The sequence below is a fragment of the Tursiops truncatus genome, chromosome 17 (assembly GCF_011762595.2).
Source record: "Tursiops truncatus isolate mTurTru1 chromosome 17, mTurTru1.mat.Y, whole genome shotgun sequence".
NCBI lineage: Eukaryota > Metazoa > Chordata > Mammalia > Artiodactyla > Delphinidae > Tursiops > Tursiops truncatus.
Window position 1 is genome coordinate 23119472 of NC_047050.1, and position 20892 is coordinate 23140363.

Consider the following 20892-nt stretch of genomic DNA (forward strand, 5'->3'; position numbering starts at 1 on the left):
GTTCTAAATCTTTACATACATTATCTAATTTAATCCCTTCAATACCCCATTACACAATAGATATAGGTTGCAGTATTAAAATCTAGATGGACAGACACGTCTTACTTAGAAATTTCTTTAGGTTTTACTATTTTTGACTAAGTTTGTATGTTATTTGATATACCAGGGCAAGTCAAGACCTAGCCATTACCTCTCATGCCATGTAGCACAGAACCCATTTTCTCTTCCAGGTATCACCTGGTTTGCATCGTTCACCTTGCTAAGACACTGTTTAGCTTCTGACTACCTGCAGTAGAGGTGTGCTGGAGCCAGACTGCACCAGCTTGTGAAAGCTGACTGTGCACTCATATTTCCAACTCCACATTCAATGACATCACACAGGTAACTTAACATTGGCCATGTTGGAACTATTTCATACCACAGAAATCGGCAAATCAAGGCCTTTTATTTATTGGAGAGCTGGCTGTTAAGTATCTACTCACATATCACTGATCTGAGAACATGTGTATTCAGTTGAGTTTGTCAGGTCCTATTCAGGTTCAGGTAGAAGGGGCTCCTGTCTCCTAACTGGGTGAGCCCAGTTATCAAGAAGACCTTTAGGTATCCAGAGCTCTCGGGAAAGAGGCAACCCATTCTTGTAACTGCTCCCTTAGAACTAGAGTAGACTCTTTCCTTACTCATATCTATGGTCTGACTCATTCTTAAACATCACAAACTTCTTCATCACTGTAATTCATCTTATCTAAGATGCCATTGATTCTGAGTCACCATAATTTATGTACTATTAAGAATTTTTAAATTGCCAATTAAATTGCATCAACTATAAGATGCATCCTGGCGTCAGAAATATTAAAATCTAAAAAAAATGTGTATATTAAAAATTGGTGGAAAAAATTCATTTCTATCTTGATGACTATTGTTTTCCAATCTCAGAGTCTTAGTTCCACCTCTCTTTTCACTCTTTATATTCTACTCCCAGGTCTCCCACCTTAGTGGTTTTCATAAGGCATATTTATATTCACAATTATCTTTATCTACACAGACTATAAACAGAATGAATTCTGTTCAGGAAAAATTATAATCCGGAGAGCAGATGCAAAATAGTAAGAAAAGAAAATGATAAAGCATCAGAATTTGCTAAAGTAAGAGAAAGGAACATGAAGAAACAGAAAGCAGAGATTTCTCTGAGAAGCAGATGGAGACTGTGGAAAAGAAGAGGCAAATACTCCAATAAAGGTGTAAAAAAAAAAAGAGGCAAAAAAGTTACACGTAAAATGGCCTGAGCAGCATGTATTATTCCCAAGCTGGTTTTAACTTTATGGCATGAAATGGTTTATTATCAGGATGGACATTCAAATCTTCCCCAAAACTGCTCTCACTGCTTTGAGAAGACATGGATCTGGCCTAACTTGACTAATATGACATGATGAAGAGAAATAAACATATTTTCTGTCTTTTCAAAAAATCACCAATTAAAGTCCAGTAATACTTTTGAGGTATTTCAACTTTTATGCACACGCTTAAAGCACTTAGAAATGATTCTACTTACTCGCCATCCACTTCCGGTCTTTTACATACACAAGGAAACTTGCCACCAAAATCTATATAAAGATCATTCTCCACAATATGAAAGATTTGTCCAATGACTAGTTTATCCTTGGCAGGTCCCATCTGTGTAAGAGGAGAATGTCTCAGCATAGACGCGAAGGATTCCACATCTTTTGGAGAGCCCTAAATATGAAAAGAGATATTTATATGCATACAGTTCAATGCTAAGGTATAATATGGTAGGTACAGTAATGTCTTATAGGGGAAATTTTTAAAAGTCAATTTGCTGTATATTTACGTTTTGTAGCAATAATAAAAATACTGAAATGGAATTTTGCTTTAAAAAGCCTGGGACGCTCTTCAACTTCCTTTTCCTTCCTTTCCTTCTTGAAGAGGAGCCAGGGAAAAGCAGGCATCTGTGCTTGGTGGGGGATGGCGCAGATGTGGTGGCCCAGGGTGGAATCTGGAATGTGAGCGGGATAAGGAGCCCCCTTAGACAAAGCTTCAGGCCTGGGGCAAGGAGGGGGTAGGGAGGCGAGTGTGCGAGGAGGGCATCCAAGAAGGCAATTGGCTTCATTCCTAGTACTGACCATCTGCAAAAAGCAAAATGCCTTCGAATACTGGTTTAATGAAAGTAACTATGCTTTAATACAAATTTAAGTGAGCATTAAGATAAAAATGATTAAGGGTCCTTTAATTAGCAGTCTGAACACGAGCTCTTGTTATGTAATATTTTCAAATGCCTTGACTTTATCATTTTAATGTTGTATTTTAACATTATAATTTTCTTCTTTTTCCTAAAGTAAAATTTTAAAGCAAAGACAGCTTTAATTGTTTTGTGCTACTCACTTTCTAGGAGTCGTCTGACGTACTGAATTTACTTGAGGTAGGGCTGAACATATAGTGCAAGCCGATTACTTTTTTTTTTAACTTACCAAAATTTTTTCCAAACACATGCTTTTTCAGAAATCCACGAATACAGATTTGTGCCTTCTACTCATCTTTAATTTGTGTGTGGTGTGGTGTGTGCGCACTTCAGTTCAAACTAAGGGAAGCTGAGTTTCTGTTTGTGAGAGCTCATCACAGAAGAATATTAACAATCTGATCTGCCTATGTATATCCTGTATCTGGAATGAATTTTACATTTGTTATTTAAGGGAGAATTACTAAGAGTTTGATAATACACTTACTTTAAAAACTACAAAACCATATTTATGACAATGTTAATGCATGGGATACTCCAAGGATTAGAAAATAATCAAATGCCCAGCCAGGAGCTTACTAAGCAGAAGAATACATGCCAAACTACAAATATAGCCACTACTCAGCTCTAGCTGCAGTTGCAGTTCAAGTCCAGTGTTGCCACATCTTTTGATTTTCCAAGAAAAGCCAGAAATCCATATATTAATGTAAAATTTCCAATTTTAAGTGTTTATACATTGAAAAAAAGTCTTTCACTTTATAAATCAGAGCACATTTTGACCTATGAACCAAAAGTTTATGACCTCTGCTTCAAGAAAAAGAAAGTCAAATCATCTGACAGATACCAAGTCCCTTAGATGCTGGAGGGAGGATATGGTGATAGATTTGTTTCAGTGGGTTGAAACCCAATGGGAAGGAATCCTTAGCACATAAGGGTTGATCTAAAACCAAAGACAAGTCAGTAGACCTAGATGCCAAATAAAGCTGAAAAGGTAGCCAGGAATATTACACTTTGAGCCATAATACTAGTTTTATGATTCTACACAGTATAATATTTAATTCCTTAAACAAGCACCTTGAAAATAGTTCTTTTGCAGACAGCCAAGCGTGAAACACACCTTATAGGCTCAACACAGAAACAGCTATGAATTGTCCTCTTGATGCAAAGAGAGTAATACGAAGTACGCTGTCAGAGACAAGTGCAGCTACTATAACCCTCTGCTGGGAACCACTATACCATCCAGAGCAGCTGGGAAGAGCACTGTTCCAGGCAAGACCAGACAGGTTATCAGCTTGGGGGTCTCATTCTGCTTACAACCTGGGAAGGTCCTTCTCATTTTTCCCTATAACCTGCTTTCCCATTACTCCGCTTCTGTGGTTGATATCTATTCTTCTTCTTCTTCATCTGTTTTTTTTTGGGGGGGACGGGGGGCAGGTAGACTTTCAATTAAAGCCATGGTGTCATTAAAACAGCAGATGAGAGGAAGATACAATAGTAGATCTAATACTTGAATACTTATTGAAGATAATTCAGCCATCACTAGGGCCTCTTCCTAAAACAACAATCTCCTTTACAACTGTGAAGGGCTGAGATTAGTATGATAGTAAATGGTATTTCCCTCTAGGTTTTAGAAAATAGAGTGTTCTTGACTATTTAATATGATCTCTTGAGATTTTTAGTAAATGTGTTGTGAAATATTTACATTATAAACTTTATAAAATTATGAATAATTATTTTAAAGGAGATTTTAAAATCAAGTAAAACAGAATGCTATTGCTTTTTGTTCCATTATTTTTGCCTTCACTTTGTTATATTTTACAATGGAAGTCAATGTGTTTTCAGTGAGTGAAATGATTTTACCACAAGTATAAGACACCTTGATCAATACCTGAATTTGCTTTTAAATTGTATGCTTGCTATACTTTTTGGAAACTATAACAAATAATTAGACAAAGCCCTCCTTCAAAAAAACATGGTCTAGAATCATCTCTGAATTCCTCATTTACTTGTCAAATGGCTTCTAAAACTAATAAATGTAGCACAATCCATGATGACAACCAACACTGTAGGCTCCTCTCATGCTGTTACAGACTGCAAAGACTCCAGGCACACTGTCACCTTCTGGGTGTATCATAGATCTCAGTGTCTAATCCTGCTTATGGAAAATGTTGCTACAAAGTTCATTCATAAAGTTGTCACAGGTAAAGCAGGTGCCTTAAGGTGGACTGCTTCCTTTAAGTATTGGTCATAAATCTCAGATTTCCAAAGTATTCCTGTTACTCTGCTGTACTGTTTTTTCCCTTTGAAGCCTGAAAGTTGAATAGCACTGCCCAGATAGAACAGGGGAAGGTAAATGAATTACAGATAGAGGTAATAGTTCCACTTTCATTCATTCATTCATCAAATATGTGTTGAATACCGAGTGCCTGTCATGTACCCCAGACTCCGTTCTAGCCTTGATATGAAAATATATGAAACAGTTAAACGAACATGAGAAGACATTAGGGTCCAAAAATTGCTGAAAACAATTGCTACCCTCATTCAGGTTGTAAAGAGTCCTATACCAAAGGCTAAGTGGGTTAGACCTTATCCTATAAGCAGTGGGAAATCAAAAGAAGTTTCTCATTAATGGGGTGACAGTACTTGTTCTTTGTTTTAAAAAAAAACTTTGGCAGCAGTATGCAAAATGGACCAGAGAAAGGGTGGGGAGGGAAATGGAAAGGGGGCAAACTGTTGAGAAGCTCCTCCAGTAACTAGGGCAGAGATGATAAAGGGCCTACACTGAAGCAGTGGCCATAGGGAAGAAGGGATACAGAGCTATTTACCAAACAGTACAGCAAAGACTTGATACCCAATTGGCTGTAGAAAGCAAGGGAAAAGGGGAGCCACTGACGAGGTGGGAGAGCAGTGCAGCAGAAGTAAGAGAGTAAGTTATTTTCACACTTATTAGGTTTCTGATACCCATAAAATTTTAGGGAACACTGTCTGTCTGGTAGGTAGTTAAAAATAATAGTGCACTTTTTTTTTTTTTTTTTTTTTTTGCCACACCACACGATTTGTGGGATCTCAGTTCCCCAACCAGGTACTGAACCCAGGCCACGGCAGTGAAAGCACCAAATCCTAACCACTAGACCACCAGGGAACTCCCATGGTGCACATATTCATATACATACTTACATAAATTTACAAATATGTTTACAGTAATATTATATAGATACAAATTCCTCAAAAGAAATATATCAAATGTTAACTGTAAAAATTTACATATAGAACTTTTTTCTTTATATTATTTTTTATTTTATTTTTTTTGCGGTACACGGGCCTCTCACTGTTGTGGCCTCTCCCGTTGTGGAGCACAGGCTCTGGACGCACAGACTCAGCAGCCATGGCTCACGGGCCTAGAAGCTCCGCGGCATGTGGGATCTTTCCAGATCGGGGCATGAACCCGTGTCCCCTGCATCAGCAGGCGGACTCTCAACCACTGCGCCACCAGAGAAGCCCTCTTTATATTATTTATATTAGAAAATCTAGAACACAAAGAATATGTAGTACTTAAAATTTTTTAATATATAAAGCCCATGTACATATGTATGTATGTATAAAACTATCATGCAGGGACTTCCTTGGTGGCACAGTGGTTAAGAATCCACCTGCCAATGCAGGGGACACGAGTCCAAGCCCTGGTCCGGGAAGATCCCACATGCCATGGAGCAACTAAGCCCATGTGCCACAACTACTGAGCCTGCGCTCTAGAGCCCATGAGCCACAACTACTGAAGACCGCGCGCCTAGAGCCCGAGCTCCACAACAAGAGAAGCCACCACAGTGAGAAGCCCATGCACCACAACGAAGAGTAGCCCCCGCTGGCCGCAACTAGAGAAAGCCCATACACACAGCAACGAAGACCCAACACAGCCGAAAATAAGTTAATTAATTAATTAATTTAAAAAAAGAAATAAACTTAAAAAAAACATAATGCATATGAAGACATTTAATACATAGCTTGGAATCAGAGGCTACTAGCACTAAAGGAAACACAAGATATCAGCGAGTCCGGCCACCTCATTTCACAGACGATCACCATACCTGCTTCTCACAGCCACATGATAGGCTGAACAGCGATTTAAATACAACTGCCTCAACAGGTGGAAAGTAGAGAGAAACATTATTTTAAAACTTAAAAGTAAGGACATAGTACAGTAGAATAACAGAAATATTTAGGAAATCTGGGTTCTATGGTCAACTCAGCGACTAAATAACTAAAAAATCTTGAGTAATAAGTCTTTTAACCTCTCTAGGTCTGCCTTCTCATTTGTAAATGAAAAGACTGGATACCTACCAAGTTGAGTAGTAGGAATTCCTAAATATTCTAAAATATAAAAATGTTTTTTTAAAGTAATAAACTATTGAAAAGGGAAGACAAATCCTACCCAGTCCCTTTTTAAACATAAACAATAACAAAAATAATGAAATGCTCTATGTACTTTATTCATATTAGTTAGCAAGAAAAACATTTCATCATGTGTCTTCTCTGACAAGTAACTTAAAAATGACTCCCTTCTATATACAGATTGCCAACAAACACATGAAAGGATGCTCAACATCACTAATCATTAGAGAAATGCAAATCAAAACTACAATGAGGGGCTTTCCCTGGTGGCACAGTGGTTAAGAAGCTGCCTGCCAATGCAGGAGACACTGGTTTGAGCCCTGGTCCAGGAAGATCCCACATGCCGCGGATCAACTAAACCCGTGCGCCGCAACTACTGAGCCTGTGCTCCGCAGCAAGAGAAGCCACCGCAATGAGAAGACCACGCACCACAACAAAGAGTAGCCCCGTCTCTCCGCAGCTAGAGAAAGCCCACCCACAGTAACAACGACCCAACGCAGGCAAAAATAAATAAAAATAAAATAAATTTATATATAAAAAAACTACAATGAGGTATCACCTCACACCAGTCAGAATGGCCATCATCAAAAAATCTACAAACAATAAATGCTGGAGAGGGTGTGGAGAAAAGGGAAGCCTCTTGCACTGTTGGTGGGAATGTAAATTGATACAGTCACTATGGAGAACAGTATGGAGGTTCCTTAAAAAACTAAAAATAGAACTACCATATGATCCAGCACTCCCACTACTGGGCATATACCCTGAGAAAACCATAATTCAAAAAGAGTCATGTACCACAATGTTCACTGCAGCTCTATTTACAATAGCCAGGACATGGAAGCAACCTAAGTGTCCATCGACAGATGAATGGATAAAGAAGATGTGGCACATATATACAATGGAATATTACTCAGCCATAAAAAGAAACGAAATCGAGTTATTTGTAGTGAGGTGGATGGACCTAGAGTCTGTCATTCGGAGTGAAGTAAGTCAGAAAGAGAAAAACAAATACCATATGCTAATATATACATATGGAATCTAAAAAAAAAAAGGTTCTGAAGAACCTAGGGGCAGGACAGGAATAAAGACGCAGACGTAGAGAATGAACTTGAGGACATGGGGAGGGAGAAAGATAAGCGGGAACGAAGTAAGAGAGTGGCATGAACATATTTACACTACCAAATGTAAAATAGATAGCTAGTGGGAAGCAGCCGCATAGCACAGGGAGATCAGCTCGGTGCTTTGTGACCACCTAGAAGGGTGGGATAGGGAGGGTGGGAGGGAGATGCAAGAGGGAGGAGATATGGAGATATATGTGTATGTATAGCTGATTCACTTCGTTATAAAGCAGAAACTAACACACCATCGTAAAGCAATTATACTCCAATAAAGATGTTTAAAAAAGATATCAGAATGAAATAAATGTTTATGTATTACAAAAAAAAGACTCCCTTCTATTAACTGTGCTGCAACAACTTCAGTTTCCTCAACCCTAACCAGTAAATGTTACGCTCGTAACAATGCTCTTTTAGTAAAATTAATGGATTAGTGGTTCAAGATGGCAGAATGAGTACTTACATTTCTCTTTTCCCCTCCTGAAATTCCATTCAGATGGTAAAATGAACGAAAAAATTACAAACCCTCAGTATTAAAGAGAAGAAAATGGAGACAAAAAGTATATGAGATTTCAACAACTATTTAGTGGACTGAAAACATGTAGAAGGGTGGTAACCAGTGAAGCAGAATGAAGGAAACTGCAGCTAAAAACACATGCAGTGTGAAAATAAGTCAATCTATTCTGAAGAATCCCATAAAGGTGCTGGACTCCATCAGGCCAGGAATTATAGAAAGCTGGAATGAGAAGAGAGGCTGAAAACAAAGGGAATAATTAAAAGAATACAGGCAGGGAAGGCAATTTTCTGTCAAGCACAGAACACCTGGCAGAAAGGCCAAGTGCACAATACCTAATAATAAGGCATTTATTGCCCTGGCAAAATAAATACAATAAACTTTTTTTCTCTTCTCTAAAAAACATAATAATAATTGAATAAATTGTCTAGAGAAATAAGTTAGGAGGGTTGGTTATGCAGCAATAGGTAACTTAGCCCATCAGGAAAGAAAAGAATCGAAATGACAGGTCTTTGGCAAGGTACCAGCAATTAGCAAGGCCTGGAGTAGGAGGGCGGGCTCCTGAAGGCTCTGAAGTCAAACCACATGGTTCACGTCCTGGCGGTACCACTTACCAGCTCTGTGGTTGGGGCAATGCACTTAGACTCTCTGTGCTGCTGTTTACTCACCTATAAAATGGGGTTAATAATTATACCTATTTTACAGGGTTGTTGTGAGGATTAAATAAACACATGACTATACGTAAAGCTCTCAAACTGTGCCTCTGACAGGGCAAACACCTCCTAAAATGTAGCTTTAAACAAAATATTAATCAATTTCTTATAGACCCAGTCACCATCAAGTTTTATGGATAACCCTTGTAGTTTTCAAACAGAACAATTTTGCCTGCCCTCCCTCTCCCCACCCCCCAAATCCCCCTTCTTCCCCGGGGACATTTGTCAATGCCTGAAGACATGTTTGATTCCCATGACTGGGGATGTTACTGGAATGCACGGGGTAGGGGCCGGGGATGCTGTTAAACACCTTACAATGTACAGGGCAGCCCCCACAGCAAAGAATTATCTGGTCCGAAGTGTCACCAGTGCCAAGACTGAAAAACCCTGCACTCAGCAGACCCAGGAGCACATGGCAGGCCAGGTATAGGAGCAATGTCAGTTGCATTTAGGGAGATCTAGGATGGAAGGCAAGACAAAAGATTAAGGGAGTGAGATCCTAAGATAGAACGGCTGCCAAGTAGTTCCAGACTGAGTATGAAGAAAGGTAGACCCAGAAAAAAAGTTGATAGACTGGTAGATAAAGGTGGGATTCAGGAAATGGAGAAGGTGAAGAGGGTAAAACTGTGGTCCAAGAGGGCTCAGGAGTTTGAGAACTTGAAGATAGCGTTCCAAGTGATAATGAATTTGTATACATACAAATTATGGTATATCTGCAAGTAAAAGAAAGTAGAAATGAAGGTCTAAGAATATGATACTTAGAATACGATGTGCATCTCTGTTGCCCAAGTGTTAGTAAAGTCATCGATGTACATGCTGAAGTCCATGAAGATGGCAAGTAAGAAGGGGAAAAGAGAAAAGCTGTGAGTCAAATGCTGAAGAATAAAACTCAAAGAATTGAGAAGATTTCTATCAAGAAATCTTTCCTTAAATATTTCTAACACAACAGTGGTCTGAAATGGTAGAGAAGCAAGAACCAAAATGACTCCTTTTCTTCTCAGACCCATCTGAGAAGTAGTGTTATCAAGCGAAATCAAGGAAGAAAGCAAGAAACACTTGTGAGAAGCTTAAAGGGAGACTGTGCACAGAAAGATTTAGGAGACTTGGGACCAAGGAATACAAACCTAGAGAGCAGGCTGAAGGAAAGAAGGCAAGTAAATGTGAAAGAACAGTTATCTCCATGATAACCCAGAGAACAAAAGAAGAAACTTCTGGAACTTCTAGTGATGGTTTTTTTTACTTCACCCTTTAAACTGTTGTTTTTTGTGAATGCTTTAAAATGTGTATAATAAATAGTACTGTAGTACATAAATCTTTTTAAAGTAAATATTGGGGCTTCCCTGGTGGCACAGTGGTTAAGAATCCACCTGCCAATGCAGGGGACACGGGTTCGAGCCCTGGTCCAGGAAGATCCCACATGCCGTGGAGCAACTAAGCCTGTGCGCCACAGCTACTGAGCCTGCGCTCTAGAGCTCACGAGCCATAACTACTGAAGCCCGCATGCCACAACTACTGAAGCCCACGTGCCTAGAGCCTGTGCTCCACAACAAGAGAAGCCACCGCAATGAGAAGCCCGCGTACTGCAATGAAGAGAAGCCCCTGCTCGCTGCAACTAGACTAAGCCTGCACACAACGAAGACCCAACAAAGCCAAAAATAAATAAATGAAATAAATAAAGTAAATATTGGAAGATGTGTTCAAAAATTTCTTAATGAAGGGGCATTATCAAAAAAGTTTAGAAACCTTTATAATAGAGGTATATCATAGTAGCAGGAGAATAATTATGCCGGATAGGGAGAAATATAGTTACAAGAGGAGACTGGATAACCAGAATGATTTGCATGATTTTGCTAATTTATATCCACAGAAATTGAGGATATATGTGGGAATGGATCCTAAGGATACTGGATCAGGGTGAGAGGAAGACAGTGTTGCCTTGAGCCAAATTTACCAATATAGGCTCACTAAGCAGAGATTCAGATACAATACATTAGCTTAAATGGCTGAGAGTTATAGGCTATACTAGATGAAGCTGAAATACCAGAACTTCCTCAGTATACCACAAAGAAAGGTATCCAAAGGCTTGAAGTGAATGGAATGCTGGAGTGAATTTACTGTTTATGATCTGTTCACCACTCCTTACTATGGCCCCCAAGAGGATCTATAAGATACTCACTTCACCAAGGTTAAGAGAAGTACCTGTGTGAAGGGAGCACCAACATTCCTGAAAGCTGTGTGGCAGTGATTCTCTGTAGGCCAGGACTGACAGTGAGAACTGCTGCCAACAAGAGCTCCCTGAATTCAACGTAGATAATGTGGCAGGAGTCAAGCCAGCACTTACTAGCCAACAACATGGTGGGCACCGTTATCATGATGCAGCAGAGCCTAACAGCAATCCAACTAATCTGACCTGTAGAGCTCTTTGGTGTTGGCTGGTTGGTCATGGTGTCCTTAGAAATAAAATAGATGGGAAAACTCTAGTTCTAGAGAACAGAAGTCTGACTTGAATACCACATATGAATATCAAGGCCCCTCAACCAATTCCCAAAGTTGAAGCAATTCTCAGACACCAAGCCTTCTGAATGAAGGTTGTGTCCCCTTGAGGAAAGATCCCGCTACAAAAGCAAACATTTATATCACCCATCTTCCTTCTAGCTTTCCCCAAAGGAGCTGTGGCTATTTACCAGAATGTTCACTGAGGAAGGAAAAATCATCAGACCTTTCAGGGATTATCTGAACTGATGCTAAGTCTTCAAGAACCAACTCAATGCCAGTCAGAACAGGGGCTTACGGAGATCACGTGATAAATGGAGTTTTAGCTCAGCTCTATCCCATGAATCTGCTCTATAGTTCTCTCCCTAGTTCCAGAATGCACAACTGGAATAGGTATACTCAGCAACCGACAGGATCCCTACACTGGTTCCTTGATCTGTGGAGTGAAGGCTATTAAGGTACAGAAGGTCAAGTAATAGATGAATTTGTTTGGTAGGTAGTAGAACTTCCCCTACCTACCAAACAAGTAAATCAAAGGCAATACCACATTCCTAGAGGCATTGCAGCAATTAGTGCCACTATCAAGGACCTGGAAGATGCACGGTGGTGATTCCTACCACATGCCCATTCAACTTGCCTATGAGGCCCTGCAGAAAACAGACAGGTCTTAGAAAATGACAATTTATTATCATAAACTTAATCAAGTGGTAACTCCGATTTCAGCTATTCCAGATGTCATTTCATGGCTGGAGCAAATCAAATATCCTCCAGCACCTGGTATGCAATAATTATCTAACAAATGCTTTCTTTTTCTAGACCTGCTAGTAAAGACTATATACCTCCAGGTTACATTAATTCTCTAGCTCTATGCCACAATCTAGTCTACAAAGACTTTGATTGCCACTCCATTCCACTGGACAGCATGCTGCTCCATTTCATATGCTGATTAGACCTGGAAGCAGAAAGCTGCAACTCCTCCTGACACATGGTAAGACACATATATGCCAGTGGGTGGGAAATAAATCCCACAAAAATACTGGGCCTTAGTGAAATTCCTAGGGAGCCAATGGTCTGGGCTACGTCAACTTACCCTTTCTTACCACTAAGAAAGAAGCTCAATGCCTAGTGGGTCTCTTTGAATTTTGTAGGCAACAAATACCTCATTTGGACATGCTTCTTCAACTCTTTTACCGAGTAACCCCAAAAGTTGCCAGTTTTGAGTGGTGCCCAGAACAATACAAGGCTCTGTAAAAGGTCTAGGCTATCAGGTAAGCTCTTCTACTACTTGAGTTTTACAACCCAGCAGATGTGGCAGTGGCAGTATATACACGTAGAATGAGATTCTGACAGATCTCCCTAGGTGAAGTGTAGTGCAGAGCTAGAGTACCTTTGAATGACAGCAGTAAAGGACTTTGAGCATATACTTGAATGATCATTTTGCCTGGAAAGAGAGATGGCTTAAGGTGGGATCTATATTGATTTGTGTGAAGTGACTAATGATTTTGCTGGATGGTCAGGGATTTAGCAGGAACATGACTGGGAAATAGATAACAAGAAGGTCTGGGAAGGTCTGGGAAGATAGGAAGATAGAATGGACAGAGTGAGAAAATAAATGTGAATCATTTCTTCTGCAGAAAAGAATCTTAATAATCAAGGGATAAGATAACTAGTCATGTGGAGGTCAGTCAACCTCTTTCCCCAGCCACTCCTGCTCACCTCCCCAGTGGGTTCAAGAACAAAGCTGCCATGACAGCAGGGATTGCTTCTGTATCTCACATGTCCCAGACTACTGACCAACTAGGCATTTTACCAGGTGCAGGCCCAAATCCCTACAAACCAGGCTCCACTCAAATGTGATAGTTTCCTTTATTTCCTATGTTATTTAATACCTATAGATAAAAACAAACTTAAGAGTTGTAATCACATTAGAACAATTAATCAAAAGAGAAAATCTTAATATAACCTTTAAAAGAAAAAACAAAGCAAAATCCAAACACATTAAAAGAAGGGAGTGAGATGCCTGAGCAAAAATAAGAGTTAAGAAAGATATTCAACTAGTGAAAGCTAATGCTGACTTGAGAAGTCCTAAGAGTCTGACTGCGTATGATCAGAGCATATGACCACCCACAAAACAAAATACATACAGAATATATTCATCTTTTCTTTGTAGGAAGTGTATAGTATTATTTATAGGTATATTATAGCTGTTGATTAAAAAAATTATTTTCCCTAGAGATTTATATCTACCTCAATACACTCTTTCATTGTTTTTATATTAGCTGGTCATTTCCTCTAAACCTGCTTTGAAAATGTTAGACTCTACTGTGAAACTAGACATTTCAGAAGGTTTTATTTATTAGTTGGAGATACCTCTCCTAAAATTCTCTAATGTAAAAACCAGGGAGCACCATGGTTAAAACCAGAAATATTTTTCATCATTCCTTTACATATTAGTTTTTAAAACATTTGTGTAATTTTTTAAGTTGTCAATATAAAACTAGTGAGAAAACAAAGGGTTAAATGAAGCTGTATAATACTGCTATTTTATGAATTTAGAAGACTTAAAACTTATACTAAAAATAAGAGAATTGAAACAAATCCTTCAAGTAAGCTATTTTTTGGATTTTCCCAGTATTCTGAAAGGACAAAACAGCTGATTTAAATATTCTATCTTCTGGAATATTCCAGCATTTTGAAATAAAAAGTACCGATAAGAAATATTCATGAAAAAGTAAAAAATAACATTTAAAAATATTTACATAAACTCTAATATATTGCTAAAATGAAACTATAAAGTATAACATCAGTATTCTACATAAATAAGCTAAAATAAAATGTTATTCTCCATCTTAAAAAAAAAACATTCTGTGTAGCCTCAAAAACTCTTGCAAACCATTTTTTCAATGTGCTGAAAAGTAATATGCCCCCCTCTACTGTTAAGAAACAGTAATATTCATAAAGCAGAAAACCAATTCTTTGCTCAACTATTGCCACCCTGTGGCTATAAGGTGGATCTTTCACTATACCATAGCTCCCCATCGGCTTAACAGGTTCTACAAATCTCTATTGTCTAAGTGACATAAAAGGGTTAAAGTTTTTAAAATAGTAAAAAAAAAAAAAAAAAAGGAAAAAAGGTATTTGACTTTAAAAATGTATTTAGCAAACATTTACCAGGTCCTGTATTCATAAGTATGTGTTATGTTGGTTACAAAAATGAAAAGGACTTGGTCCCATCCTAAAAAAAAAATAAACAAACAAAAAAACACTTAAAGAGATACATGCATAAACCAATCTTAAAGCTAATGAATCAAGGAAAAGATAATGGATAAGTGAGCATGGATGAGTAAATGGCCTTTCAGGTCATTTAAACTTGAGATTCCTTTAACTGGTAACCTCACTGAAATTTTAGGATAGGGAATTCACGATGAACTGTCCTTGATTAAATTCCTGCCTGCAGGGGAAAGTCCCTTTTAAGGATCACTTGCTTGGCTCTTACTGAATATCACTTATTTTTGAGGTGCACATATATATACACGTCTGCACTTTGAGAGTAAGAATTAAACCAATGGGTAGGATGTCAACTTTCATTCCTATGTATATATACATTTTAATCCAATAACACGAGATGTTATTTCTCATTTATAGTTATTCGGACATCAAACTGTGTAAATCTTATTCCAATTCATATCAACAAATATATATTAAATCCCTACTTATGTGTAAGGCATTATGCAAGGAATGAAAAGGGTAAATAAAAAACTATCCCGACCTTCAAGAATTACAATCTAGGAGACGGGATAAAACAAGTTCACAAATGGCTCTAATATAACTTAAAGAGTTGTGTGTGTAAAATAAAGGTAGCATAAAACAAAGCCCCAAGACATTCAGAAGGAGTTTCACCTGATTGGTGAAATGACCAAGGCCTAAAAGAACAGGTGATTTTTACTATGGAATTTGCAGGCAGGGAAGCTAATTCTAGGGGAAAGAGCAAAGGTAAAGAAATAATGCTTTGTTTAGGGAACAGCAAACCGTTTACCTTCTAAAAACATTTTTTTAAGCAGAAACCATGTTACAAATTAAATCTTACATAGAACCCCAATATATATAACATTGTGTAGTATTTTGTTGGTATAAGTGTATTTTATGAGTTCAAATTGATAGCATTTACTTATTAAGTCAAAAAATGTGAACATGCAGTTATTTTGATAAAAATTACAAACTGGTATCAGAGGTGAGAGATAAACAACTCCAGTTCCCAATTTTTGTATTTTGTTTTGACTGTCCACTACCAAGAAAATCCACTTACAATACCCCACATGTATAAGTGGGTGAGGAAACAGGCACTGTCATGCACTGTAAGTTGAAGTGTGCAGTCTGTATGTATCAAAACTCAAACTGTGTGTACACATTGACCTAGTATATATCCCATAAATAAGCAAAAAAATGTAAATGCTCACTGTACCACTGTCTGTATTAAGGGGAAAAAAAAAACCCAGAAACCACCTAGAAGCTCATTAGTGAAGGCCTGGTTAAATAAATTATGCTATATCCACACCATGGAATACCAAACAAGTATTTTTTCAATGAGATATACAGTGAGACCTCTGTATTCACAGATGCGGGAGCCGCAGAGGGTTACCTGCACCGTTTATATAAGGGACTTGAGCATCCAGGGATTTTGGTATGGCAGAGGGTCCTGGCACCAAACCCCCGTGGATACCTAGGGACAGCAGTAAGTACACTACACTACACATATATAATGATAAGGAAAAATATTCAAAGTTATACTTAAGTGAGAATAGCAATTTTCAGCAGCAGCAATGAAAATATACTGAGTGTTTATTATCAGGTACTTGTGCTAAGTGTTTAAATAATGAATTCATTTAATCTCATAATAATCCCATGACAGGTTTTCCTTTTATAAAAAAAGGAAGAGAAGATACACGGATATCAAGTAACCTTCCAAGGAAACACAGCCAGTAAATGACAGAAAAATTAGAATTCAAACCAAGTCTGTCTGAATCCAGAGCTTACACTGTTAAACATTAATAATGTAGTTCAAAACTTGTACGTTTTAAAGTATATATATATATATATATATATAATTAGCTTATATTCATATATGCATACATAAAATCTCTAGCAGTATGCATTTATTAAAAATACATCTTCCAGCTTTGAGAAAGTGAGGAAAAGAAAAAGGGGGCTTTTATATTTCCCATAGTAACCTTCAGTGCTATTTACATGCTCCTTTTGCAATACTATTTTTATATTTTACAATTTTTTTCAAAAATCCTGATCACACAATAAAGACGAACTTTATTCATCTTGTAATCTCAGGATACTCTTCAATTAAATAGTTCCAGAAACTTCAAAGAGTGAAGTGAAAGATTTTTCACAAAGTTGAACCTTTACATCAATACCTAACAACTACTCATATTCCTCATCATAAATATGTCACAAAAGTACTGAAAGCTTCCAATAAACACTAAAATAAAACTAATGTGGTACCTTCAGTTTTCTTATTACTCTGACAATTGTTTTTGCTCAGTTATTACTCTGGAGTAGCACATTTAATTCACATGCTCAAGCCTGTCCTATCCTCACTTATACAACCGTTTGTGAGCAGTCACACAAAGATCTCAATTCAAAGACTGCTCAGATTGTCCTGAAGTTCAAATGTGCACTTTCTGTTCTATTCATTTATTCACGCATTGGGCAAACACTTACGGAGTGCCCACTAAGAGTCAAGCACCGTGCTAGATGCTGGGCAGTTTTCTATAACCCACGACACTACCCATCGGTAAACTGTTTGGTACTGGTTCCCAAGGCGATGAGTACAGAAATTGAGACAGTTTATTTTTATACAGTTTAATATTGCCAGACATCCAATTTCATGTCCGCTAACTCAAAAAAATCTGACTTGTATTTACGTCTATTTCTTCCATTTTATTTATCTAGTAATTCTGTCGCATTTTACAAAATTATTGCCTCGGACAGATGGATTAAAAAAAAAAAGGTCATTTACAGAAAAGGAAAGTGAAGCATTGACAAGTTACATTACTTGCTCTAGTTCATAGTGACAGTAATTCTCTGATTCACCTCTCCACTGAATTAAGAAATATTTATGAGCCTGGTACGCCAGACACTAAGGTCCACACTGCAGCTACTGGGTAGAACAAGAGGAGCAGAGGGCCCTGCCTCTCCCAGTGTGAGTCCAACTTTACTCGGAGTCCCAAGAGTCGCCCTAGGCGCGTCACTATCAACGCTCGCTGCTGGTTTCCCTTCCAGCACTCGCCTGTGGAAGACGCGTGCAAAGCAATGTGGGCAGCGCACGCCCAGCATGTAGATACTGTACAAAAGTACAACAAACGGAAGAAAAACACCACCACACGCTCTAAGTGGCCAGCAGGTGGGACAAGCCACACCGCGGCCCCCAACTCTACTTCCTACGCCGGGCCCCGTCCCCGCCTCTCGGTCCCACCCACCCTGCCGGGCCCACCCCCTACGCCGGGCTCCGTCCCGGCTCCCGGCTCCACCCACAACGGCGGGCCCCGCCCGCCAACGCGTCGCTGGCTTAGCTCCCACAACTCACTCTCATCCGCCCGAGCTCCGCCTTCCGCTGCAGCTCTGAGTGCCGCTTCAAAGAGCTCGCGAAGCCGCCTAGGCGCGGCCTAGGCTCCGTGGAATCAGAACTCTCGCTTCCGGAGCCACTTTCAGTGCCTGCGTCTCGACAGGGCCGAAAGAAGAGAAGCACTCGCAGAAAATGACTGTCGGCAGTCACGGCACGGGTCCGGCACAGCGCCGCCATGACGGCTCCACAACCTCTGACCTTTGGCTTTTCCGCGAACGTGCAGGTCACGGGGCGGGGCAATGAGAGGTCCGCCCACTTGCGGAGCACTGTGGGCCGGTGGGCGTGGCCTAATCGGTGTAAGGTAGAAGGGTGGTGTGAGAGAGACTTAAGGTAAAATTGGGGGACTAAATCCTTGGTGGCTCAAGTTCCCTACTAGCAGCGACCCGCTAAGTTTTGCATGGAAAGGGTTTTGACTCGAAGCAATTTCGCCCTCGCGGGTGCCCTTTGAGCCTGTACTGCTGTAAATTCTGGTAATGCGACTCTTGCTGGCCCCGCCGCCTGCATGTCTGCCCCAGATGGCCCCAAGGCTCTCTCTGGTCGCCACCGCTCTTCAGGTCTTTGCTCAAATGCGAGGTTCTCCTTGACTATCTTATTTAGAATTGAATCCCAGACAATATGCCACGTAGTTTACTTACTAGTACTTTTGTTTAGCGTCTGCTCTCTCGATTTGTAAACTCTGAGGGCAGGAATTTTGTTGTTGAATACCTGACAGCGGGCACATGGTAGGGCGCAAACACTTGTGAAATCCCGGATCTAAGTTTCGTTACAAAAATATTAACTTGAGACATTTTTGGTCACGTCTTAGCTACAATCCCTTCTAGGGAATTAAGGAATTTCGTAATGCCAAAACATACACCACCAGAGGCCCACCCTCAATTATGCTTTTCTTCCTACCCGCCCCATGTTAATTGCCAGAATTTGCCCACCTTCTTCAAAACCGAGCCTAACTCCATGCTTGAAGTGTTTATGAATTAAGCTGTCAACCCAGCTTCTACCCAGCATTTTTATATTAATGCGCAGTTATCTGGAGGGAGGTAGCAAGCACTTTTCCAGCTCATTTACAAGTACTTGGACAGAAGGAAGTTTTATGTATGACTACAGCCCCTATTTTAATAATGCTCTTGACTGAGACTTTTTTTTTTTTGGCCGCGCTGCGCAGCTTGCGGGATCTTAGTTCCACGAGCAGGGATTGAACCCATGCCCTCAGCAGTGAAAGCGCACAGTCCTAACCACTGGACCACCAGGGAATTCCCAATAATGCTTTTGACTGTGGATTTTAAAACTATGATGTTCTCATCAACTGCGTAGACAGCAGACAGAACCCTAGAAGTGCACTAACCTTAGAATGGTGCGTGACTGTATGAATCACACACAACTTATTACTAGCCACCTGTTCGGCAGTCCTTAAATTCGGTGGAGAGCTTAAGATAAATTCTACTCCAGGTGAGTTCTCCCTTTTGGTACATAAACCGTGTCTTTCCCTTGACCATTAATGCAGTCTTGCCGAAGATATTTTTGCATTACTTTTTATGGCTCTTGCTACTTCTGTTTCCCTTCAGGAAAAAGTGTGGTAAATTGTAAAGAGTGTTGACCAGTGTTCTTAGCTCTAGTTCGACCTCCCGTCCTCATCGCAGGGAAGCCAATTTAATGTTGCTGATTTGGTTTCCTCACGTAAAACCAAGTTATTAGCCTCTGTCTTAAATTTAAGGAAGTGTTTTGTAAACTTAACTAAATCAGCATCTACAGAACAAATGGGATTACTAATATCCCAGCTCTAAAATTCAGTAGATGTATTATCTTCGTGTCCTACCTCAGCCAGATGATAAATTCCTTCAGTACTGTGATAATGCATTTGGAGACAAACCCTGATGTTTTTAATGGATAAGAGTAAGTTTGCATCAACTGACTTCAAGTATGCCTAGTTCTCTGCCTTTGGTAGAGCATCAGAAGCATCAAATGAGAGAGAAGGTAAAGGACTGAGTGAATCTGCACACTGTCCTTGCCTGTATCAGTGCCAATTGTAAAAACAACCCTAATGGCAGTATTTCAACATCATGGCACTTCTGATCCTGCTGTATTCCTTGAACCACACTTTCCTTCTTGATTTATTAAAAACACAAGCTTCTTTCTTCCCATATAGCTTTCAAATTGTTAGAATGCTTTTTAAAAATATTAGTAATGGCAGATGACAAGTGAATAAAAAAGTAATTCAAGTTCTGGCTCCATGTCTACTGGCTGTGGTTTCATCTATCAAATGGTGACAGCACCACATCCTTGAGTGAGGAATTAAAGGAAGGGTGTGAAATGCCCAACACCTACTAAAAGCTCAATAAATAGTGGCTATTAGTGGCTAGGTGGAGGTGACCAGAAGGTGATTTAGAAGTTCATGCCTCTCAAACATGCATGAAAACCTGGAATAAAGATAGGGCTAGTGATACACCGGAAAGATATGAGTATTACTGTAAAGACAGTCATTTCAACCATAGAGATGAATACAATCATTAAGGAGATTGTGTAGAAGATGACTAGAGATAGGCAATAACATTTAAGGAGTTGGAAGAAGAGAATACCAGAGAATAGTCAAACTGGAAAATGAGAAAAGAATTAATTCTAGAAACCAAGAGGAAAACTTGAAAGCACATTGAGATGAAGCGTGTTAAAGTGAAAGTCACCAAGTAGCGTTTTATTTAAGTAAAATCCTGGCAGGTGATAGGCACATGCAGGCCCTGCCCTCTCAGGGCTCACAAACTAAAAGTGAGTTCTTTTGGCTCATTTTGATTTTG

The 20892-nt window shown here is 39.4% G+C and overlaps 1 protein-coding gene across 9 annotated transcripts in view; it reads right to left on the reverse strand.

Moving 5' to 3' along the window:
* MRPS28 (mitochondrial ribosomal protein S28) overlaps positions 1-20304 on the reverse strand; it is a 98992-nt gene extending 78688 nt beyond the window's left edge. Inside the window, exons 1-3 of one of the 9 annotated variants that reach the window (XR_012327228.1) lie at positions 18071-20298; positions 1847-2011; positions 1550-1731 (exon numbers count right to left, since the gene is read on the reverse strand). Coding sequence is in view for 8 of the 9 variants with exons in the window: in XM_073794541.1 (XP_073650642.1) it covers positions 1550-1731; positions 1847-2011; positions 18071-18286 (563 nt within the window). In the remaining variant the exon portion in view is untranslated. Of the gene's footprint in view, positions 1-1549; positions 1732-1846; positions 2012-18070 lie in introns of all 9 variants that reach the window. The other 8 variants (XM_073794541.1, XM_073794542.1, XM_073794544.1 and 5 more) reach the window with 8 other exon arrangements.
* Between the last annotated feature and the right edge of the window lie 588 nt (positions 20305-20892).